The 19,682-nt window shown below is 38.2% G+C and overlaps 1 protein-coding gene across 1 annotated transcript in view; it reads right to left on the bottom strand.

The window, feature by feature from the left end:
• KDM2A (lysine demethylase 2A) overlaps positions 1-19,682 on the bottom strand; it is a 103,658-nt gene that overhangs the window by 25,714 nt on the left and 58,262 nt on the right. The window contains exons 2-9 of the mRNA XM_065883057.1: positions 17,827-17,965; positions 16,983-17,061; positions 16,540-16,586; positions 11,699-11,877; positions 5,989-6,095; positions 5,530-5,623; positions 4,192-4,345; positions 3,213-3,328 (exon numbers count right to left, since the gene is read on the bottom strand). Of these exons, the coding sequence (XP_065739129.1) occupies positions 3,213-3,328; positions 4,192-4,345; positions 5,530-5,623; positions 5,989-6,095; positions 11,699-11,877; positions 16,540-16,586; positions 16,983-17,061; positions 17,827-17,965 (915 nt within the window). The remainder of the gene's footprint in view (positions 1-3,212; positions 3,329-4,191; positions 4,346-5,529; positions 5,624-5,988; positions 6,096-11,698; positions 11,878-16,539; positions 16,587-16,982; positions 17,062-17,826; positions 17,966-19,682) is intronic.

The raw sequence follows: 19,682 nt of genomic DNA, 5'->3' as shown, positions 1-19,682 counted from the left end.
TGTTTTAGGGTTCTTAGGATACAAAGGCATACCAACCACTCTTGCCTTTACTGTGGTTTTACTCTGAACCAGAAGGCCATGAAACACAGAATATAATAGGAAATCAGGACATGAGATAAAGTTATATGTTTTTATTATGTCCTTACATATATGAAAGTATGATTAGAGATGCATTCTCAAGGTATATCTAGTCTAGGACATGAGACTGAGTACTTGCCCCACTATTAACTCTCAGCTTGCCCGTCTCATACATTGTAGTCTACCAAAATGGTATGTCCACAAATCAGGTTACTACTCCACGTGGCCTAATCAGTTGCTATCTTTAGTCTTCTTTCCAATTCTCCCCAAAAGTAGCATGAAATTATTCCAGCTGAATTATAATAAAAATAATTGCCCTTTAGATCTACCATAGTCAAGGAAATGGCAAATCAGCATGGATCAACGAGTGAGAAAGATCAACCATGGGGACTATCCTAAATACAGACATAACTCATTTTATTGTGCTTTTGCTTTACTGAGTTTTACAAATTGAAGGTTTGTAGCAACCCTGCACTGTCAAATGATGGTTAGCATGTTTTTAGCAATAAAGTATACTTTAATTAAGGTATCTACTTTTTTTTAAAGACATAATGCTACTGTACACTAACAGACTACATGTAATGTAAACATAACTTTTATATGCACTGGAAAACCAGAAAGATTCATGTGACTCAGTTTACTGCAATATTCACTTTATCGCAGTGGTCTGGAACCAAACCTGCCATATCTCTGAGGTATGCCTGTATATTCTGCTCATCTTCTTTCAGAGAGGCCATCTCTCAAAAGGATAAGGCAAACAATACTTTTAGGATTGTTTTGAACATGTAACTCCTGAAAATGTTCCCACCTCCTTTCAAAGCTCCATGTCAGGTAGTCTTCCCCAGTCAAGGAGACCCAGATGGGAGTCCCTTTTCAAAACCCTTCACTAGGTCACAGGGCATCACTGTGGAGTGAGGAGATCACTTTCCTCATTGCAAGGCAGGAGACACATGTACTTTTCATTAGCTTTAAAACGCAGAGGCTTCAGGCTCCGAATCTCGGTCTCTCACTGCCACTACATCTTTAACAACTAGAAGAGGTTTATCCACCCTTATTTGAAAATCAAATTAATTTACTTCTGGTACAGTAGGAGAGAACACAAGAATTAATAGATACTTGATCCCCCCCAAATTAAACATAATATACTGGACTTCTCTGCTCGCCTTTTAAGTTTTATTAACACTTTTCTGAAAGGTCTTTATTAAAAGTTCAGGACAACCCAAAATTCTAAAACCTCTGGGACTCTGTTGAGAGCGGAGTAATACTGACAGAAAATAAATAAATAAAATATAAAGTGGGCATTAAACTTTTGATTTTTCACTTGGAACTCAAGAGACTGTACTAATAATAGCCAAGACATCACACACCCAAACTGTGCCATTACATTTTACCTATGCTGCTAGACACCACAGAGCACAGCAATTTCTAAGACTGGGTTAGAATGTTTTTGGAAGAAAAAATTTTAATACTCATTATAAAATTACTGAGCCTTTAAGAGCTATCAATAGAATAATTACTAAGTATCAAGTTCAAATAGTCTATTTCTACACTGGCATGGCAAAAGTAGCCAAAACATTGTCTTAAATTTACAACACTGTATATTTCTTCCCTAAAGCATTCTCTACACATTCTCTTTTAAGTTAAATTCTGTAAGTTTATAGAAGTTTGTAACATAATAAACATATGTCAAGTTGGTATTGGCAATGTAAAAGCTTGGTGGAGAAAGTAAAAAAAAAAAAAAAAGGCTCTGTGTGTACATATGTAGAGGACCCAATGAAATGTTATAGAAACACGGAAGGGTTCCTATTTGGAATGAAAGAATTAAGCCGTTCTTAGGAAAAATGGAATAATATAGCAGTTAGATACTGAAATTTGACATTTTCTGATAAACAAAGTCCAGGAAAATTAGACAGATAAATCAACATCAGTTATTACCAGTTTAACTGTCTGAAGGAAATTTTTCATGCAGAGATAAGGTGATCATTTTACCTATGCCATTGAATATATATTCTCCCTTTCTTCCCTCAAACTGAGCAAACAATTAAGCTGTGGGTATAATAGCTATTTTTAGCCAAAAAAGGGAATGCTTTTTAAAAACATTTTCAGATTGAATCTTACAGCAGTGTAGGTGGTATTACCTCTTAGAATGATTGAGTTAAATAAGAGTATTTTACTATGAAATTATGTAATTTTTCTCTTTTGAAACATTTTAACTACTTTTACTGTTACTATAACTTAAAACTTACTAAGCTATTTACTGTTTTCTGTACTTTCATTACTTTTAACAAACAAGCAGAAGTTCAATTCTATAAAATTTATTTAAAAAGCACTGCATCCTCTCAATTCTAACAGGGCAATCCCTGTAACTCCAACAATACCAATCTTATAACTTACGTATAATATAATAGCTCCAACCAGAATAAATGTTTCAAAATAGGCACCAAAATGGTTAACTGATCATGTTCACAGTAAATTGGTCAGTGACTACTCCTTCTAAAAGTTGTGAATTCTTCATTAATTGTTATTTTTTGATTTTGAAAACTTTCAAATCCACCAAAAAGTTTAAAAAGCAGTACCACTAAGACTTCCACAGCATCTCCAAGATTCACCAGTTGTTAACATATCACATTCTCAGTGGCTGGGGTTGGGGTGAGAAGAAAACCTAACTAAGAGAGGGTTTTGTGACATGAGAAACTTATATGAAATCAAATTTCAGTGTCCATAAACAAAATGTTATTTTATTTGAGCCATCCTCACTTATTTAAGTATTTCATTCTACAAGGCAGAGTTAAGTGCTTATGACAGATACTGTATGGCCCACAAAGCCTAAAATATTTACTATCTGATCCTTTACAAAAAAAGTTTGCCAATTCTTGCCTTAAGGTATCCAATGCATGTAACTTTTCCCCTATATATCCAGAATGGTTTATCAGCTATGTAACATCCTATGGAAAACTGACAAAACAAGACACACAAATCATTTTCTATAGGGCTTCATTCTCTCACACAACCCCAGTTGACAAAGGCAGTATACACATTCATAAAGTTTAACAGTTTGAGTGTTACATAGTAAGCAGACTAAAGAAAGATATAAGAAACCTCTTCAAATCCAATTATTACATAGAGTTACTTACCCGTGTCCGATCTTCAATGTTGTATATTTTTAACTGCATGGGGATATTGAAGCTATGCAAAAAATTGCCTCCAAACACTAATGTGTCTGTAGGAGTATACACAGCATGAATCCAGCCTAGAAGAAAGGGAATGGAGGGCAGTGGCTGTAAGCACACATTGTAACATGGCTCTCTCAGAGCATTAGTACAAGACTTCTGGATCACACTTTTTACTCTAATTCTGCCTCTTCACGGCTGGTCAAGTTACTTAATCTCTTGCAGCCCCAATATCCTCTATAAAATCAGGATAAATTATACTTTATATGTGTGGTTGGTAAGCACTGAATGAGAAAGTACGTGTAAAGTGTTTACAACAAACTTTCAATAAATGGTGCTTGCATTTTTTGGAGCACCTAATATTAACCAGGCTTAGTACAAGAGAATTTACATGTATTGTCATTTACTCCTCACAACAAAATGAGACAGGGATTTAAATATTTGACCAAAGTAATATTAGCAGGTAAATTCATAGTCAGAATTCTAATACAGGTCTGTGACTCCAAAATCTACGCTCCCTCTAAGTACTTATTTGGGAACTTAGTTACCTGATAAAAACTATTACTGATTTAGCACTCTAGCCTTCACAGCTATCCCTTAGCAGAGTAGGTAGCTCTTAATAGGGGGCTGTTTATCACCTGCAAAACAGGTCTTATCCCTAGGATTCTGAAGAGCTAGGGCTAATGTGGGGCTCAAACATGTAGATCTGAAAAGCTGCCACTGGCAATTCTGATACATACTCTTAGTGGAAAATCATAGACTTTATAAAAGAAGATAAATTCTTGTCATCTACTCAGTAATGACAAGAAAGAACACGCCATTGTTTTCTGCCCACTCCAGCATCATAACCATTCTTGGTGTTGGTGGTAATCTATCAATTTATTTTTCTTTAAGAAAAGAAAGTGGCTAGAGTAGACAACCCACTTTTTTGCATCTTGCTTACCTGAGGGAATGACGAAGGTATAGCCCTGCTTGAGCTCAATGCGCTGGCAATCTGACACCCGGTCACCCAGAAAGATGTCTCCCTGTTTCCCTGACAGCAGCCAATTCTCGTACAGCTCCAGGTTGTGGGCTGTAGGGGGGATGAGCCAGAAGACCTGTGAGTTAAAAAACTTCAGTCTGTTAACAGCCATTGACATGACCCAGTCGTCTCCCTCAACTGATAAACAGGTACAAACTTAAGACCAACAGGTAGAAGAGAAACAAGCAATCCTCCCAGCCTACAGAACTTGACCATTTGGGAAATTCTAGAGGCCTCAAGGAAGTGAACCTTTTTTGTCCTCCACTTGATCAAACAGCATTAGGGCTTCCCTGGGGTTTGATTGTAGAACCCGGAACCTATACAGGACTCAGAGAGAAGGAGGGCATTTAGCTTGTCACCTAGGCAGTCCCTATTTGCCCCTGGCTGGCTGGTCTAAATGGTCCTAAGAAGCACAGTTAGTTAGGTACAGTACCTTCAAAACACAGGCCTGAGTTGCTTTATTCCAAGGTAGTAACCGAGACTGAAAGGACAGAACTTAAGATACCACTTAAATGGATCCAAAATAAACAAAATGACTCTGGATTTGGAGGTACAGCTGTTCTAGATTTGGCCCTCACATTTTAAAAGCATCATCTGTTTTCATTCCAGTTCTACTTTTCTCTCACAAATGCTTTCACTTCTTACGAGAAAAAAGGGTAACGTAAGAGTGTAATACTATAAACCTCTAATATTAATTCTACATTTCCATTCTTAAACAGCATTCAGAAGCACTCTGAGAAGCTGGAACAAAGGTCTTTATGAATGAGGATAATCTTTCAAAATCTATTTATATCCTCTGACAGGACTTAAAGGCTTCCTATGGCTACATTTCAGACCAATGCCTCTATATAGGGAAAAGTGGTTTGGATCCCAATTTGCTGATTTCATTGTGAATCTACCCATAATTTGTGTTTCCTTCTACTACTTTATTATACTTTCATGTAGAGAAATTATCTTGTCCTCCTAAAACCAGTTCCTTGCCTTCATTTGGAGAATTCTGTTTTGGGAATCTAGAAACAGGACCATTGAGGTTTACTAAGTAGTGATGCCAATACTGGTAAAATGAGAATGAACTAGATGAATAGTAATTCCTACTGGACTCTAGCCAAGAAGGTCAACTTAATCTACAATTCTCTCCAGATATGAGTGGGGACAATCCCCTAGTAGACTCGTTTCCAGGGTATATGAAGCATGCATGAACTGAAGGAAACTCATATAACCAGCTTCAGATTCCAACCCCCATCACAACTATGACCGTACCTTTCCCCCTTGATGGATGTGATACCAAACAGAGGTACCACCAAAGTCCACATGGAAGTCAGTATAGCAGCCTCGAACACTCATCAGACAGTACCTGACCCAAAAAAAGCAGTAGCATTAGTACACTGACAAGAAAAAGAGGACTTTCCCCACCACAATGCCACACTCTCCCCTTGTGTACTCCACTCCCTCTATTTTCCACCTAATAAACTCCCAGTCGGTGAGAGGAATGCAATCTCAAGCTATCATATTATCAGAAGATACTTTTGTTTTTATGTCATCATGGGCTATGGTACTCTTACATACACTCTTCCCTTTGGAACTAAAGTCTACTCTTTAAATAATTCACCTTTTTGATCACTTGGGACCCAGAGCAAGGTTCCGAAGGGAGGAACCATTTCTTGCTATCACTTTGGTGTCCCACAGCACACCGAGGAAAATGCAGGGTAAGCCACTTACTTCTGCACTTTAGGGTACTGCATCTCCAAGATGGCATTTGTTGACTCAGTCTGACTTTCTTTTAAATGCCTTGGCCACATATTGTCTACCCAGTCAATGAAATCCACCTTTAAAAAGGAGGAGGAACATTTAGGCTTCAAAGGAAGGGTTGGGATTAAAGAGAATTCTAAAGTCAAGAAAAATAGAAATTCTCAAAACACACACTGAAAGACTACAATTTAATTTTAAGCAAACAAATAATATGTTGGTGAATCTTAGGATCAATAGGCAAACATTCTAGAAATAATTATTAAGTGAAAATAAAGACTAATGGTTCCATCAGCATGATCATAAAAGTAGCCCTAATCAAAACAAAGTCATTAAATGATGCCATAGTATCCAACCAAGCCCTCTCTTCTGTGTCAGTAGTGGTATAATCAGCTGTAATTTTTTTTTTTTTTTGGTCCAATAAAAGGCACTGTCTGGAAGGTACCTATAAACTTACCAAAAGATATAAGTACTGTTAGAGCAGCTAAGATACCATTTAAGAAAGAAAGAAAAGAGAAAAGAAAAGAAAAAAGAAGAGGAGAGAAGTATAATCAGCTGTACTTTTTGAAGCCACCTTACAATGCAGGGGACGCAGGTTTGATCTCTGGTCAGGGAACTAAGATCCCACATGCCGTGGGGCAACTAAGCCCGTGTGCCACAACTACTGAGCTCCTGCGCCTCAACTAGAGGGCCCGCGTGCTGCAAACAACAGAGCCCACGTGCTCTGGAGGCCACGTGCCACAACTAGAAAGAGAAAACCCGCACACTACAATTAGAGAAAAGCCCGTGCACCACAACAAAGAGCCCACATGCTGCAACGAATGATCCTGCATTCCTCAACGAAGACCTGATGCAGCCAAAAATAAATAAATAATAAATAAATCTAAAAAAAATAAAATCATTTAAGAAAAAGTTAAGATAATAAATTTAAAAGAAAAAGAAAGAAAAAGGGAGGGGAGGGGAGGGGAGGTGGAGGGGAGGAGAGGAGAGGGGAGGAGAGGAGAGGGGAGGGGAAGGGGAGGGGAGGGGAGGGGAGGGGAGGGGAGGGGAGAGGTGGAGGGGAGGGGAGGGGAGAGGGAGGGGAGGGGAGGGGAGAGGGAGGGGAGGGGAGGGGAGAGGTGGAGGGGAGGGGAGGGGAGAGGTGGAGGGGAGGGGAGGGGAGAGGTGGAGGGGAAGGGAAAAGAATTCCAGTAGGGGTTTGTAGCTTGCATGAGCAATGTGCTATAGAATCTACTGGGTTAGGAATCAGAAGTTCCAGGTCTAGTTTTCTGAAGATCATATGTGAGCCTCTGGAACTTATCTGTAAAATAAGGATAACTACCGCAAAGGAATATTGTGAGGATTACATGTAAATACATGTTAAAAATTTTTTGATATAATGTCATCAGAGTTTAGGAATCCATTTGTTTGGCCACACCATGCGGCATGGGGAACTTCCCTGACCAGGGATCGAACCCGTGCCCTCTGCAGTAGAAGCATGGAGTCTTAACCACTGGATCACCAAGGGAAGTCCAGGAATCTGTTTTAAATATTGGGTTGGCCAAAAAGTCCGTTTAGGTTTTCCATAACATCGTACAGAAAAACCCGAACAAACATTTTGGCCAATCCAATATGTGCTGAAAGAAATGAGAAATGAAAACAGTATGAACTTATTAAAATACTTCACACTGAATTGTAACGTGCCCTGTACCTTCAAATGACGGCACCCAACCACTGAACTCCAAGAAACAGTCTTAGGTAGATAAAGTGTGATAACCATGTGATAACCAAATAACCATAGATTCAGCATAGCACTGGTGTTCCAAGTATCTAACTTATGGCTATAAAAAGCATGTACCTGGTAAGCTTTATAACTTATGTATGTATATATTTGATCATTTATTTCCTTACAACATAGATCTAGATAAATGCATACAATCTGTGTGTAATGATATGAGGCAAATGTCCAGTGGACACTCAGATGTAAGCTGTGGGAGAGTGTTTGGAAGGGGTCACCAATGATATACAAGATTTTTTTTTTTTTTAAATATTTATTTGGCTGCGCTGGGTCTTAGTCACAGCATGCAAGATCTTTAGTTGCAGCACATGGGATCTAGTTTCCTGACCAGGGATCAAACCCAGGCCCCCTGCATAGGGAGCACAGTGTCTTGACCGCTGGACCACCAGGGAAGTCCCGATATGCAAGTTTAAATAAGCAAGATGAGGAACAACTATGAAGGTTAACTTGCTGCCCCATTTCAAAGAATTTCCACTCAGGGATCCAACAGTTTTAACTAAGCATCCACTGGGCCTAAGAACACTGAATGAGCCCCAGATTCTTCTTTCTATCAAACAAAATCTATTTTCTGCTCTCTTGATGTAGTGGCCAGTTTTCTCCCATCTCCTGGTGTTGTCCTTTGGAAAGCCTTTAACAGAATACAGAAAAACTGTGAGTTGCTCAGTATACTCACTATAAGTTCTTATATCTGGATAGGGAGAGGAAAAGTTAGGAACACATGAGTATTTTTTGTCAAGTGTTCACTCAGAGATAGATGAACTTCTCTGGCTAGAATTTCTCACCTGCAGCAATAAGTCACTCTCTGGCCTCCCTTTATTTGATATTATTGGGTATTATCTGACTATCAAGAGAATATTATGGTAAGGCGTTCATACATTTTTCTTAGGTTAATCTTTAGGCTCTGGATAGGCCTTTTGCTAAATGGCCTCATCCATATGACAGCAAGTCTCCAGCGGAGATAATCACAGTTTCTACCTGTCCCGTACCAATACAGGGCCAAACTGGCAAGAAGTGCAATAACTAAGAGATAATCTATTCATACACTGTGCAAAAACAGCTCATGGCCTTCCACGAACTAATTTCCCCATCACCAAACAAATCTGCACATTACATCTGCTGCTATTTTTCATCTACTTCTCAGTTACTGCTGGGATGACAGCAGAAATCACCTCTCTCTCTTCACTAGAGAGTCCCACTTTATGCTACCACCTACAATGGGCACTTAAAAGTTGTCCACCTTGGGCTCCCCTGGTGGCGCAGTGGTTGAGAATCTGCCTGCCAATGCAGGGGACATGGGTTCGAGCCCTGGTCCGGGAAGATCCCACATGCCGTGGAGCAACTAAGCCCATGTGCCACAACTACTGACCCTGTGCTCTAGAGCCCACGAGCCACAACTACTGAGACCGCATGCTGCAACTACTGAAGCCCGTGTGCCTAGAGCCCATGCTCCACAACAAGAGAAGCCACCACAATGAGAAGCCCGCGCGCCACAAGGAAGAGCAGCCCCAACTCGCCACAATTAGAGAAAGCCTGTGCACAGCAACAAAGACCCAACACAGCCAAAAATAAATAAATAAAATAAATAAATTTATTAAAAAAAAAGTTGCCCACCTTACTTTCCCTGCACCTACTTTTGCACATATTATTCTTCCTGCCTGGGATTCTGGTCTTCCTTCTCTTTGCCTCATTTTTTCTTTCATGTCAAGCCTAGGTACCGCTTCCTCCAAAAAACTTCGCCCAATTCTCCTCCGGTTTAGGTTAGGTGGGTCCTTCCTACTGGCTCCCACAACATTCCGTACTTATTCAGTTTTGAAGCACTTACCACATTGTAGTTTCTATAAATGCCAATTCTCTGGTCTTTCTTCCCCATGAGACTCTAAGCATTTTGAGGACAAGAATGATCTTGTTTTCCACTGTACCTCTAGCACCTAAGCACAGCACTTAGCATGTAGCAGGCCCTTAAACCAATAAGCTCACTCTGAAGGTGTGAAGATCACAGTGAACAAGTAATTATGTAGTTTATGTAAAAGATTACTACATGAATGAATACATTTTTCAAAACTCACTGAAATGTACCCTTAAAATGGGTACACTTTATTGTATATCAATTGTACCTCAATAAAGTTGGTTTTTTATTAAGCATTATTGAGATATATTAGAAAAGACCTAGATAAATGGAGGGATATACCTTGGGGGAAAATACCCTGGTAAATAAATAACACCCTAGTAGAATAAGAATGTTGCTGCTTATATAGCAAGGTCATAAAAAGCTTGCTTCCTTTTAGGAGGTGACTTTGGTAATAATAGCTCACTCAATCTTTCTGGCCTTGTTTTAGGTCTCTAGAAGATACTGGTGCACTGTTCTCCGCCCTCTAGAAAATTTTCTATTTCTGAGCTCTTCCATGGGTTCTATTCCTCCATTTAATGGTGGAGTACTTTTCTAATTTTTATAAAATGATGTAGCATTTTTATCATTAAAACTAGGGGCAAAATGAATAAATTAAGGATGTTACAAAGAAGGCTTCATGTGTGAATAACACATTTCTAAATTTTAAGAATGGAAAAGTATGATCCAGGCCAAGTTTTACTTTTACAGCTACAATCTTACTACTCTTAAATTGAAATTCTAAAAATATTAAGGAACACATTTATAAACAATGTTATTGTGATTCTTACTATCTCTCTTATTGAATTCTTTATTTATTAAGTGCACCTTGTTAGGTTAATAACAAGGCTAAATTCTAACCACCTGTCTTCCTGTATTTCCACATGACCAAACAAATGACAATTAATATAAAAAGGATTTTTGTCATTTTAGGGAGGAAAAGTTTTCTTGAGAAATTCTGTATTTGTTGTAGCATCTCCAATAACAAGAAACAATGACAAAAATTATAGTCTCTTCACATAACACTGACAACATTTTCCCTTTGGTCTGTACACACCAATGTGTTAGTGATAAAAAACAATGCAACTAACTAGTAAGTTGAAGGTATGTATGTATATAAATGTATATATAAAACAGTATTATAACCAATTAATACCACATTTCAACTTTGAAAGTCAAAGGGTACAATTTGAAAGTCAAAGTATATGTATATATATATGTATATATATATTTTATATATAAATGCATATATAAAACAGTATTATAACCAATTAATACCACATTTCAACTTTGAAAGTCCAAGGGTACAATTAGGATAATTTAAATGGCGATAGGATAAAACTCTGAGAACTTGACTCCGAAAAAATGTACATTTTTTCCATTAGTACATTCCAAATTCCACCGTTCCAGGTGGAATACTTGACTCAAGTGAGTTCTGAGACAGGAATAAAAGTGGTCGAAAAATGACTAGGTATATTTTAAAAGTGAAACCAATCCCACTTAGGGAAATGAGTGCTCTCAGCATCCTGTAGACAGCCACTTTCATAAGAGATGGGTTAAATCAGTATCTACCTCAGGAAAGTTAAGCATCGAAAACTAACTTCCCCTTGGGGTGGGTTGTCAAATTATTGCTATTAGTCATCCAACAGAATCTACTCGAGAACCCATCTCATACAATCACCTGGCTCTAAATCAGTTTTCTCCCAAGCATCTCTGCAAGTATAAACCTATAGGATAGAAATTTATTAGGCAAACTTCCTATTCACAGTTCTTATCAGAATGAATTTAAGACTTTTCTCCATTACATGCAAAGGCCAATGTTCTTAAATTATCAGAATGGCCTCTCCCTATCAAAAACTAAGTGATGTTGGAAAATGATGAACCTTCTAAAAACACAAGTTATTCTTATCAAATTGTCTTGTTCATCCTTATCCTGTATGTTTAAGAAGTTATAAATTCTCCCAGTGTATAATCAACCCGCTTGGTGACAAAGACAATGTGGAGAAAATGATTAGACTAACCGTGGAGGGCCGCTGCACCATATTCTCCAGCCTGGTGTGGCTAAACTCTAGGCTGATGACATTATAGAGTTTTTCTCGCTCCTCCTCTGGGGTCTCATAGTAGCGTGTCCACTGAGCCATGGTCATTTCAATGCCTTTCTGTGTGTTCACATCCATGACATCCACCATCCGACGACTCCCTGCCATGAAAGATGCATTGATCATCTCTACTGAGCCACTAATATCCTTAAATATATTAAGAATATAAGACACAAGTGAAAGTAAACACTTTGCAGTATTCACTAATAGGCTATAGCTGTCACTTTCAAGGTAACTGACAGAAAATCAAATCATAAAGAATGACAAAGACAATGGTTAATATTAAAAACAACAATCACTCCCTATGGCATGTTTACTATATGGTCAGGCATTGAATCTTATATTCAACATCTCACTCAATCCTAACAATTTTAAATACTAAGTACCATTCATAGATGAGAAATTTCATTCATTCCATAAATATTTACTGAATGATAAAGACATCTTAATGAATACAAAGATGTACGTCAGATCCTCAACCAACTATAACAACCACAACAAAAAGCAGAATGTCACAGAGCCAGCATAAAATAGCAGAGGGGAGAAAACAACAGCCTCAGAGCCAGAGACCCAAGTTTAAACCTCAGCTCTAATATTACTTAGGCAAGTTATTTAACTTCTCTGAACCTTAATATCTTCTTCTGTAACTTGGGAATAATATCACCTTGTGGGCCATTGTGAGGATTTAGTCAATGAGGTAAAATGTCTGACACAAAATAGGTGCTCAGTTAAACAGCAGTAAAAATAAAAGAAAATTTAAAAAAATATTTTACACTAGACTGACCAGAGAAGGATTTTAGAAAAAGGGGCGCATGGGGTGGGGGGGCTTCCCTGGTGGTCCAGTGGTTAAGAATCCACCTTCCAATGCAGGGGCCACAGGTTCGATCCCTGGTCGGAGAAGTAAGATCCCACGTGCCGCAGGGCAACTAAGCCCGCGCGCCACAACTACTGAGCCTGTGCACTCTAGAGCCCATGCGCCACAACTAGAGAGAAGCCCGCGCTCCACAACGAAGAGCCTGCGTGCTGCAACGACGATCCCGCGTGCCGCAAATAAGACCTGATGCAGCCAAATAAATAAATTTAAAAAAAAAGAAAAAAAAGGAAGGGGAAGAAGAAACATTTGAGTTGAGCCTGGAGGAATAAACAGAATGTCAACAAGATTCAACAGAGAGAATTCCAAGCAGAGGCAACAGCATAAGAGAAGATATGGAGAGGCAGCACACCTAAAAAGTTAAGAAAATGGAGGTCAAGGAGGGGAGAGAGAGAATAAAAAGTTGCCACTGAAATATTAAGAATACTGTTCAATTTGTAAGAAACTAACAAACACCTATATATCCACCTGGCTTGGTGGATATACCAAGCAGTGTTAGGACCTGGTCCCCTGCCTCAAGGAGTTTATAGTCTAGTTAGAGATAAGACATAATAGGCAAAAGGACAAGAATATGGCCATAATGAAGCAGATATGGCAGAATACACATAAAAAGATAACTGCTAATGTAAGACAACGGACTGAACCTACTCTTCATTATTTGGAAGAAAAGGCAAACACTAAATCAAAACTGCCTTGAAATACCACTTCACACCCACTAGGATGGCCACAATTTAAATTTTTTAAAAAAGGGAAAATAACAAGGGCTGGCAAGGGTACAGAGAAATCAGACTGTGCCGGCAGGAATGTACAATGCTGCAGGTGCTATGGGAACACTTTGGTAGCTCCTCCATAAATTACGCAGAGAATGACCACATGATCCAGCAATTCTACTCCTAGGTATATATCTAAAAGAATCAAATGCAAGTGTTCAAACAAAAACTTATACATGAATGTTCTTAGCGGCTCTAAATCACAACAGCAAAAAGGTGGAAATAACCCAAATGTCCATCAACAGATGAATCGATTAACAAAGTGTGGTGGGACTGCCCTGGTGGTGCAGTGGTTGACTCTGTGCTCCCAATGCAGGGGGCCCAGGTTTGATCCCTGGTCAGGGAACTAGATCCCACATGCATGCCACAACTAAGAGTCTGCATGCTGCAACTAAGACCTGGCGCAACCAAATAAATAAATGAAAAACTAAGGAATTAAAAACAAAACCAAAAACAAAGTGTGGTATACTCATACAATGAATGGATTATTCAACCATAAAAAGGAATGAAGTACTGTTATATGCTACAACATAGATAAACCTCAAAAACATTATGCTAAGTGAAAGAAGCTATACACAAAAGGCTGCATATTTTATCATTCCATTTACATGAAATATCCAAAATAGGCAAATCTAGAGACAGAAAGTAGATTAGTGGTTGCCAGGGCCTGAGGGAAGGCGAGAACAGGGAATGACTACTTAATGGGTATGGAGTTTCTGTTAGGGGTGATGAAAAAGTTCTGGAAGTAGGTATTAGTGATGGTTGCACACTGTGAATATACTTAATGCCACTGAGCTGGATACTTTAAAATTATTACAATGATAAATTTTAGGTTATCTGTATTTTACCATAATTTAAAAAAAAACTAAAAAGTGAATGCTTTCCTTTAGGAATGTAGATAAGGCAAACACAGTTCCACTATGCCAATGCTACCAGAGCACTCAGATAAAATAATGACAGTCATAGAAATAGCTAACTTTTACTGAGCACATACTACGTGCCAGACACTGTTCTTCACATTTAAGTAACTTGCCCAAGGTTACACAGGTAGTAATTAGTGGAGCTGGGATTTGAAACCAGCCAGTTTTGTTTGAGTCCACACTTTAAAATCAATATATCCCATTATATAAAGTTTACACAATAGAACATGTGTACTATCTTTTGGGGACATGAACTGACACTGGAGATGTAACATTCTACTTTAGGTAGAAAAGAAGAATGGATCAGCCAAAGTACATTTAGTAATAATGGGTTATTGTAATCACCAATATGTTGTTCACTGCATTTTAACAATCATCATTTGAAACTTCTGATAAGTCTGTCAGTTTAAATATAATCACTGCTTTATTTTAAATCACAACAAAGATATCTGTGACCATCCACAGGTCTATTTGGAAAATATAAGGTTAGGAAGGGCTCTAAAGACCATTATTAGCAGAAAACATATTGAGGACATGAGAAAGTGATAAGTGAGAAGGAATGCAAAAGAAGGCTAGTGAGTGAATCAGTCCTTATATCTGTACAGCTCAGAAATTTGGATACTGTAAGTCTATGACAGGATCTAGAAGTCTATATTTTTAACAAGTATCACAGATGATTCTGATGCAGGTCATCTGTGGATCACAAACCCCTAAGAATGCCTGACCAATAGAGAAAAGCTTTGGTGGTCCATTAACTTGTGGATCCAAGGAATTACTTCCTGGAGGTCCATTAGGAAAAAAAAGTCAAGCGATGGACCGATAAGTTTTCCGAGGCCCCCTGAGAACCCTGCCTTGTGAAGAGTAGGAAAGCATTTTAATTAGTAAACAGATTTACTGAGTATCTACTATACTCCAGAGACTGTGCTAAGTAATAGGAAATACATAGTGACAGGCAGATAGCTGGAATCTAACAGAGAAACAGGTAGGGGAGTGGAAAATACAGGGAATTAGAGAAACTTCCTCTACCTAGGACATTTATCTCTTGGATAAACGGAAGTTATCCAGCTGTCTAAAAAGAGCCCTCAAGTGGCCAAGAGACAGTACTGCAATACTTAACTTCAAAGGGAGAGACTGCACTGGAGCTTCAGCATAGAGGACAAAACATAATAGAAGTTGTAGTGTTAGGCGGAAAGCACCTGAAAACTTTTGTTTCATGTCCTGTCAGAAACATTTCTAAAATATTTTAATCCACTTTACTGCCTTATCATGTATAGGAGAATAACTATCTCTGAATTCCTAAGGATCCTGACACGTCTCAGGGCCGCACTGAACACCAATGATCTGCAGAAAATTGACCAAACCCTTACTGACTCTAGGAAGTTTTCTTCTTTAATTAGACTGTTCTAATTTGCTTTTTCCCTCTAAACTTTCAGTATAATGAAATACAAATCTGGCACTTCCCTGGTGGTCCGGTGGTTAAGAATCTGCCTTCCAATGCAGGGGATGAGGGTTCGATCCCTGGTCAGGGAACTAGGATCCCACATGCCATGGGGCAACTAAGCCTGCGCACTGCGACTACAGAGCCCACGTGCCACAGCTAGAGAAGCCCGCATGCCGCAACGAAGACCCAGTGCAGCCAAAAAAAAGAAGGAAGAAAATACAATTCTGATTAAGACTCAAGTTAACCAATCACTGATGAAGAGAAATTTTAATGAATCTACTTCTCAGCTTACAAAGTTTCAAACCTTAGCCAAGTTACCAAATGTAGCATTGGTGAAAATTTCCTGGAAATTTCTCCATGGCTTTTAGGGAAAGGAAGAGAATCATAAATGAAGTTTTATTCTTGGCTCAGAGATATAAAATTTCACTTTTGAAATTTTGCCCTGGAAGGTAGGCTCTTCATGGAGAGAAGGAAGGATGCACAGTGATAAAAACAGTAGGTAGGAAAGAGGCAGATGTTCAGATGTTGTATGTCTAATGAGTAGTAATAAATGAAGCAACTTCTATAACTACCTTTGAGAAAATCCTCAGTTGTTAAACAGTAGTTTCTAATCAAGAAACGATTTCAAGTAGTATATACTTCAATCAAATATATAGTTCAATGTTCCTAAGCCTTAAATCTCAGTAAGGGATTTAAGACCCAGTTGTAAATCTTAGATCTTTGCCTCAAAGACACTCAAAGGCCTCAAGTTTAATACTTACCCACACACATTTTGACATCATTCACAGTGAAGTCTGGATCTGGCATCCTATGAAACAAACACTAGTAAGTATAATGGGAAGCACAACTACTCTAGTCAGGTGAGTTTTTTCTTAAAGAATTAAGAACTCTCCAGTCAAGACGTATCAATCTTCATATTGAGGATTAAAATATATTTGAAATATAAATGTATATATATGTACATATACATACATAGGAAAAAAGAATATATGAGAAAAGGTTAATAGAGATTATCTCAGGGTGGTAGATTTTAGGAGATTTATTTTCTTTATAGCTCATCTATATTTTCTCACTTACCTATAACAACACACTTTTAGATATTTTCAATGATCTATGCTTTGGATTATCCATACTGCATTGTCTATAGCCCTGGGTGTAATGTGGCCATTTTGCAATCACATCCAATCAAACAGCAAACACTTACTTTATTCCAAGTCCATCGGAGTTCTTGAAAATCAGAGGATCTCTTAAGCCACCCCGCTGGATATACTCTACATTAAAATCTGTCACCATAGGAAAACAATTGTTAGAAAGGCAAAAGGTTTAGCTGGAAAAAGACAAAAGGACCATAAAATGGATCCTAAATAATAAGGTAGAGATGGTATTTGCTATTTCTGTGTATACAGTTTTGCTGTTAGATAATACATGCTTGTTATTAAGAAGCATCTCTTAAGGTATAGGGAGAGCACACTGAGAAGCAGGGCTCAAGGGATTTGCTAAATCTATACTTCCACAATAATTCAGAATTTAACCAACAGGGGATAGTACTATTGAGTCATCTCATAAATCCTAAGCAGAAATCATCGCCCTGTCACTTAATAGCCTAAATATGTAACTCTGTCCACTACAATACATACCATGACATCCTTGTCAGTTTGCCAAGGAACAAAGCTGCATGATACACATAGAGCTCAGTTTTGGTGGGGCAGGTACACGCATAAAAGGATTTTTATTATACTATTCTTAATTAAACCCAAACCAAGGGATGGGAGAAGAAGAAGGAAGAGGCCTTTAGGGAAAAATTCCAACATTCTTGCCCTAATAAACGCTTGCTTTTTCCAATATAGCAGAGAATGACTCACAGGGTGGGAGGACTGGGGCGGGGGTGTGTGCATGAGTGGCATTGAGTAGTAAGAGAAAATACAGATAAATAGCATCACAGCATCAACAGGCAGTACTTTGGCTGCAGAGATGCTGAGTCCACAGCTCCCAGAGTCTACAACTTCCTACATCAAGGGGCTGCAGGTCTGAACCCAAATGATACTGACCTCTTCCTTCCATAAAAGTAACAAAATTTGCATTATATTTGTTGGTGTGGAGTTTCTCTTCCAAGTCAAAAGTTCTTTTTCCTTCAATTTCATCATCTGAAATGCCATCATCTTCATAGCGTCGTCGCATGGTACCACGCTGGGGAGAGAGGGACATAAGGATGAAATCATGGACTTTTTCATGCCTTTCAGTTGCTATGTTAAGCATCAATTTTCCTTGCCTTATAGATCTTTTTCTCAACCAAAGGTCAGCTAATATTCTCAGAATGTACAAAATTTTAAATGAGTCACTAGGTTTCCTACTTTGTACATTTTACCACTGCTAACTCTTTGAGCCTAGAGATATAAATTTACAACGAAAATAGGACCAAATCGGGTCTACTAAACATTTTATTTGTCTATCATTGCTTAAACTGTCTTCATAGACATTACAGGCCAGGATACAAAACATAATTTTTTCATGGGGAAGGCCCTTTCTAGATTAGCTTTCTAAAACAACCTTCAAGAATAGACTAAAACACTTGAATTAATGAAACAGAAACTCTTTTACAGCAGATAAAGAAAGTTAATCTAAACAACAGTATTCCAAACAGCAGACCATCAATACTTAGCATTAAGGATAGTGTCTTGCCAAAGAAAGATATACAAGTGGCCAAAAAGCACATGAAAAATGCTCGGGATCAAATGGCCAAAAAGCACATGAAAAATGCTCGGGATCATTAGTCATTAGGGGAAATACAAATTAACACCACAACGATACACCACTTCACACCCAATAGGATGGCTATTATCAAAAAGGTAGACAATAACAAGTGTTGGAGGGCATGTGGAGAAACTGGAACCCTTATACAGTGCTGATGGGAATGTAAAATGTTGCAGCCATTTTGGAAAACAGTTTGGCAGTTCCTCAAAAAGTTAAACACACAGTAAGTTATCCTATGACCCAGCAATTTTAATCTTAGGTATATATCCAAAAGAATTAAAAACGCACGTCCATACAAAAACCTGTACACAGATGTTCACAGCAGAACATTATTTATAATAGCCAAAAGGCAGCAACAACCCAAATGTCGATCAATTGATGAATGGATAAACAAAACGTGGTATATTTACACAATGGAATAGTAACTGGCCATAAAAAAGAATGAAGTACTGATATGTGCTGCAATATGGAAGAATCTTAAAAACATGCTAAGTGAAAGATGCCAAACACAGAAGACCATAATCACATTTTTATTTTTTTACTGTACGAATGGACTTTATTGTTTGCAACAGGAAGTGGAAGAGAGGATACGACAGATCCGGCTCCTGGGGCAGCTCCAGACTCGGTCACCGCCCTCAAAAAGTCATAATTTTATTTACATGAAATGTCCAGAAAAAGCAAATCTACAGAGATAGAAAGTAGATTAATGGTTGCAATGGGCTGGGGAGAGGGAGAGATAGAAAGTAACTGTTAACAGTATGGGTTTCTTTTGGGAGAAATTAAAAATGTTCTAGAATTAGATAGTGGTGATGTTTGCACAACTCTGTGAATATACTAAAAACCACTGAGTTGTACACTTTAAACGGGTGAATTTTATGGTATGTGAATAATCTTGTAAGCTTTTTTTTTTTTAAGATAACACGTTGCTTATGCTGCAAATTTACCTTTTGGTATATTTTACTACAGCCAGTGTTAAAATTTGTCGAAATTTCTTGAATACATACACATAGGACAATCCACGTGGGAGACAATGAATGGTAAAGTAGCCCTACTCCAGTATGTGCTAAGGACAACCAAACCTGGAATTTAAAGTTAGATATTGATGATCTAGAATTGATTACATGGCACCTGAATTTATATAAACACATAAGAA

Source organism: Phocoena phocoena, chromosome 8 (assembly GCF_963924675.1).
Source record: "Phocoena phocoena chromosome 8, mPhoPho1.1, whole genome shotgun sequence".
In the NCBI taxonomy this organism is placed as follows: Eukaryota; Metazoa; Chordata; class Mammalia; order Artiodactyla; family Phocoenidae; genus Phocoena; species Phocoena phocoena.
This window is presented reverse-complemented; position numbering and strand designations above follow the sequence as displayed.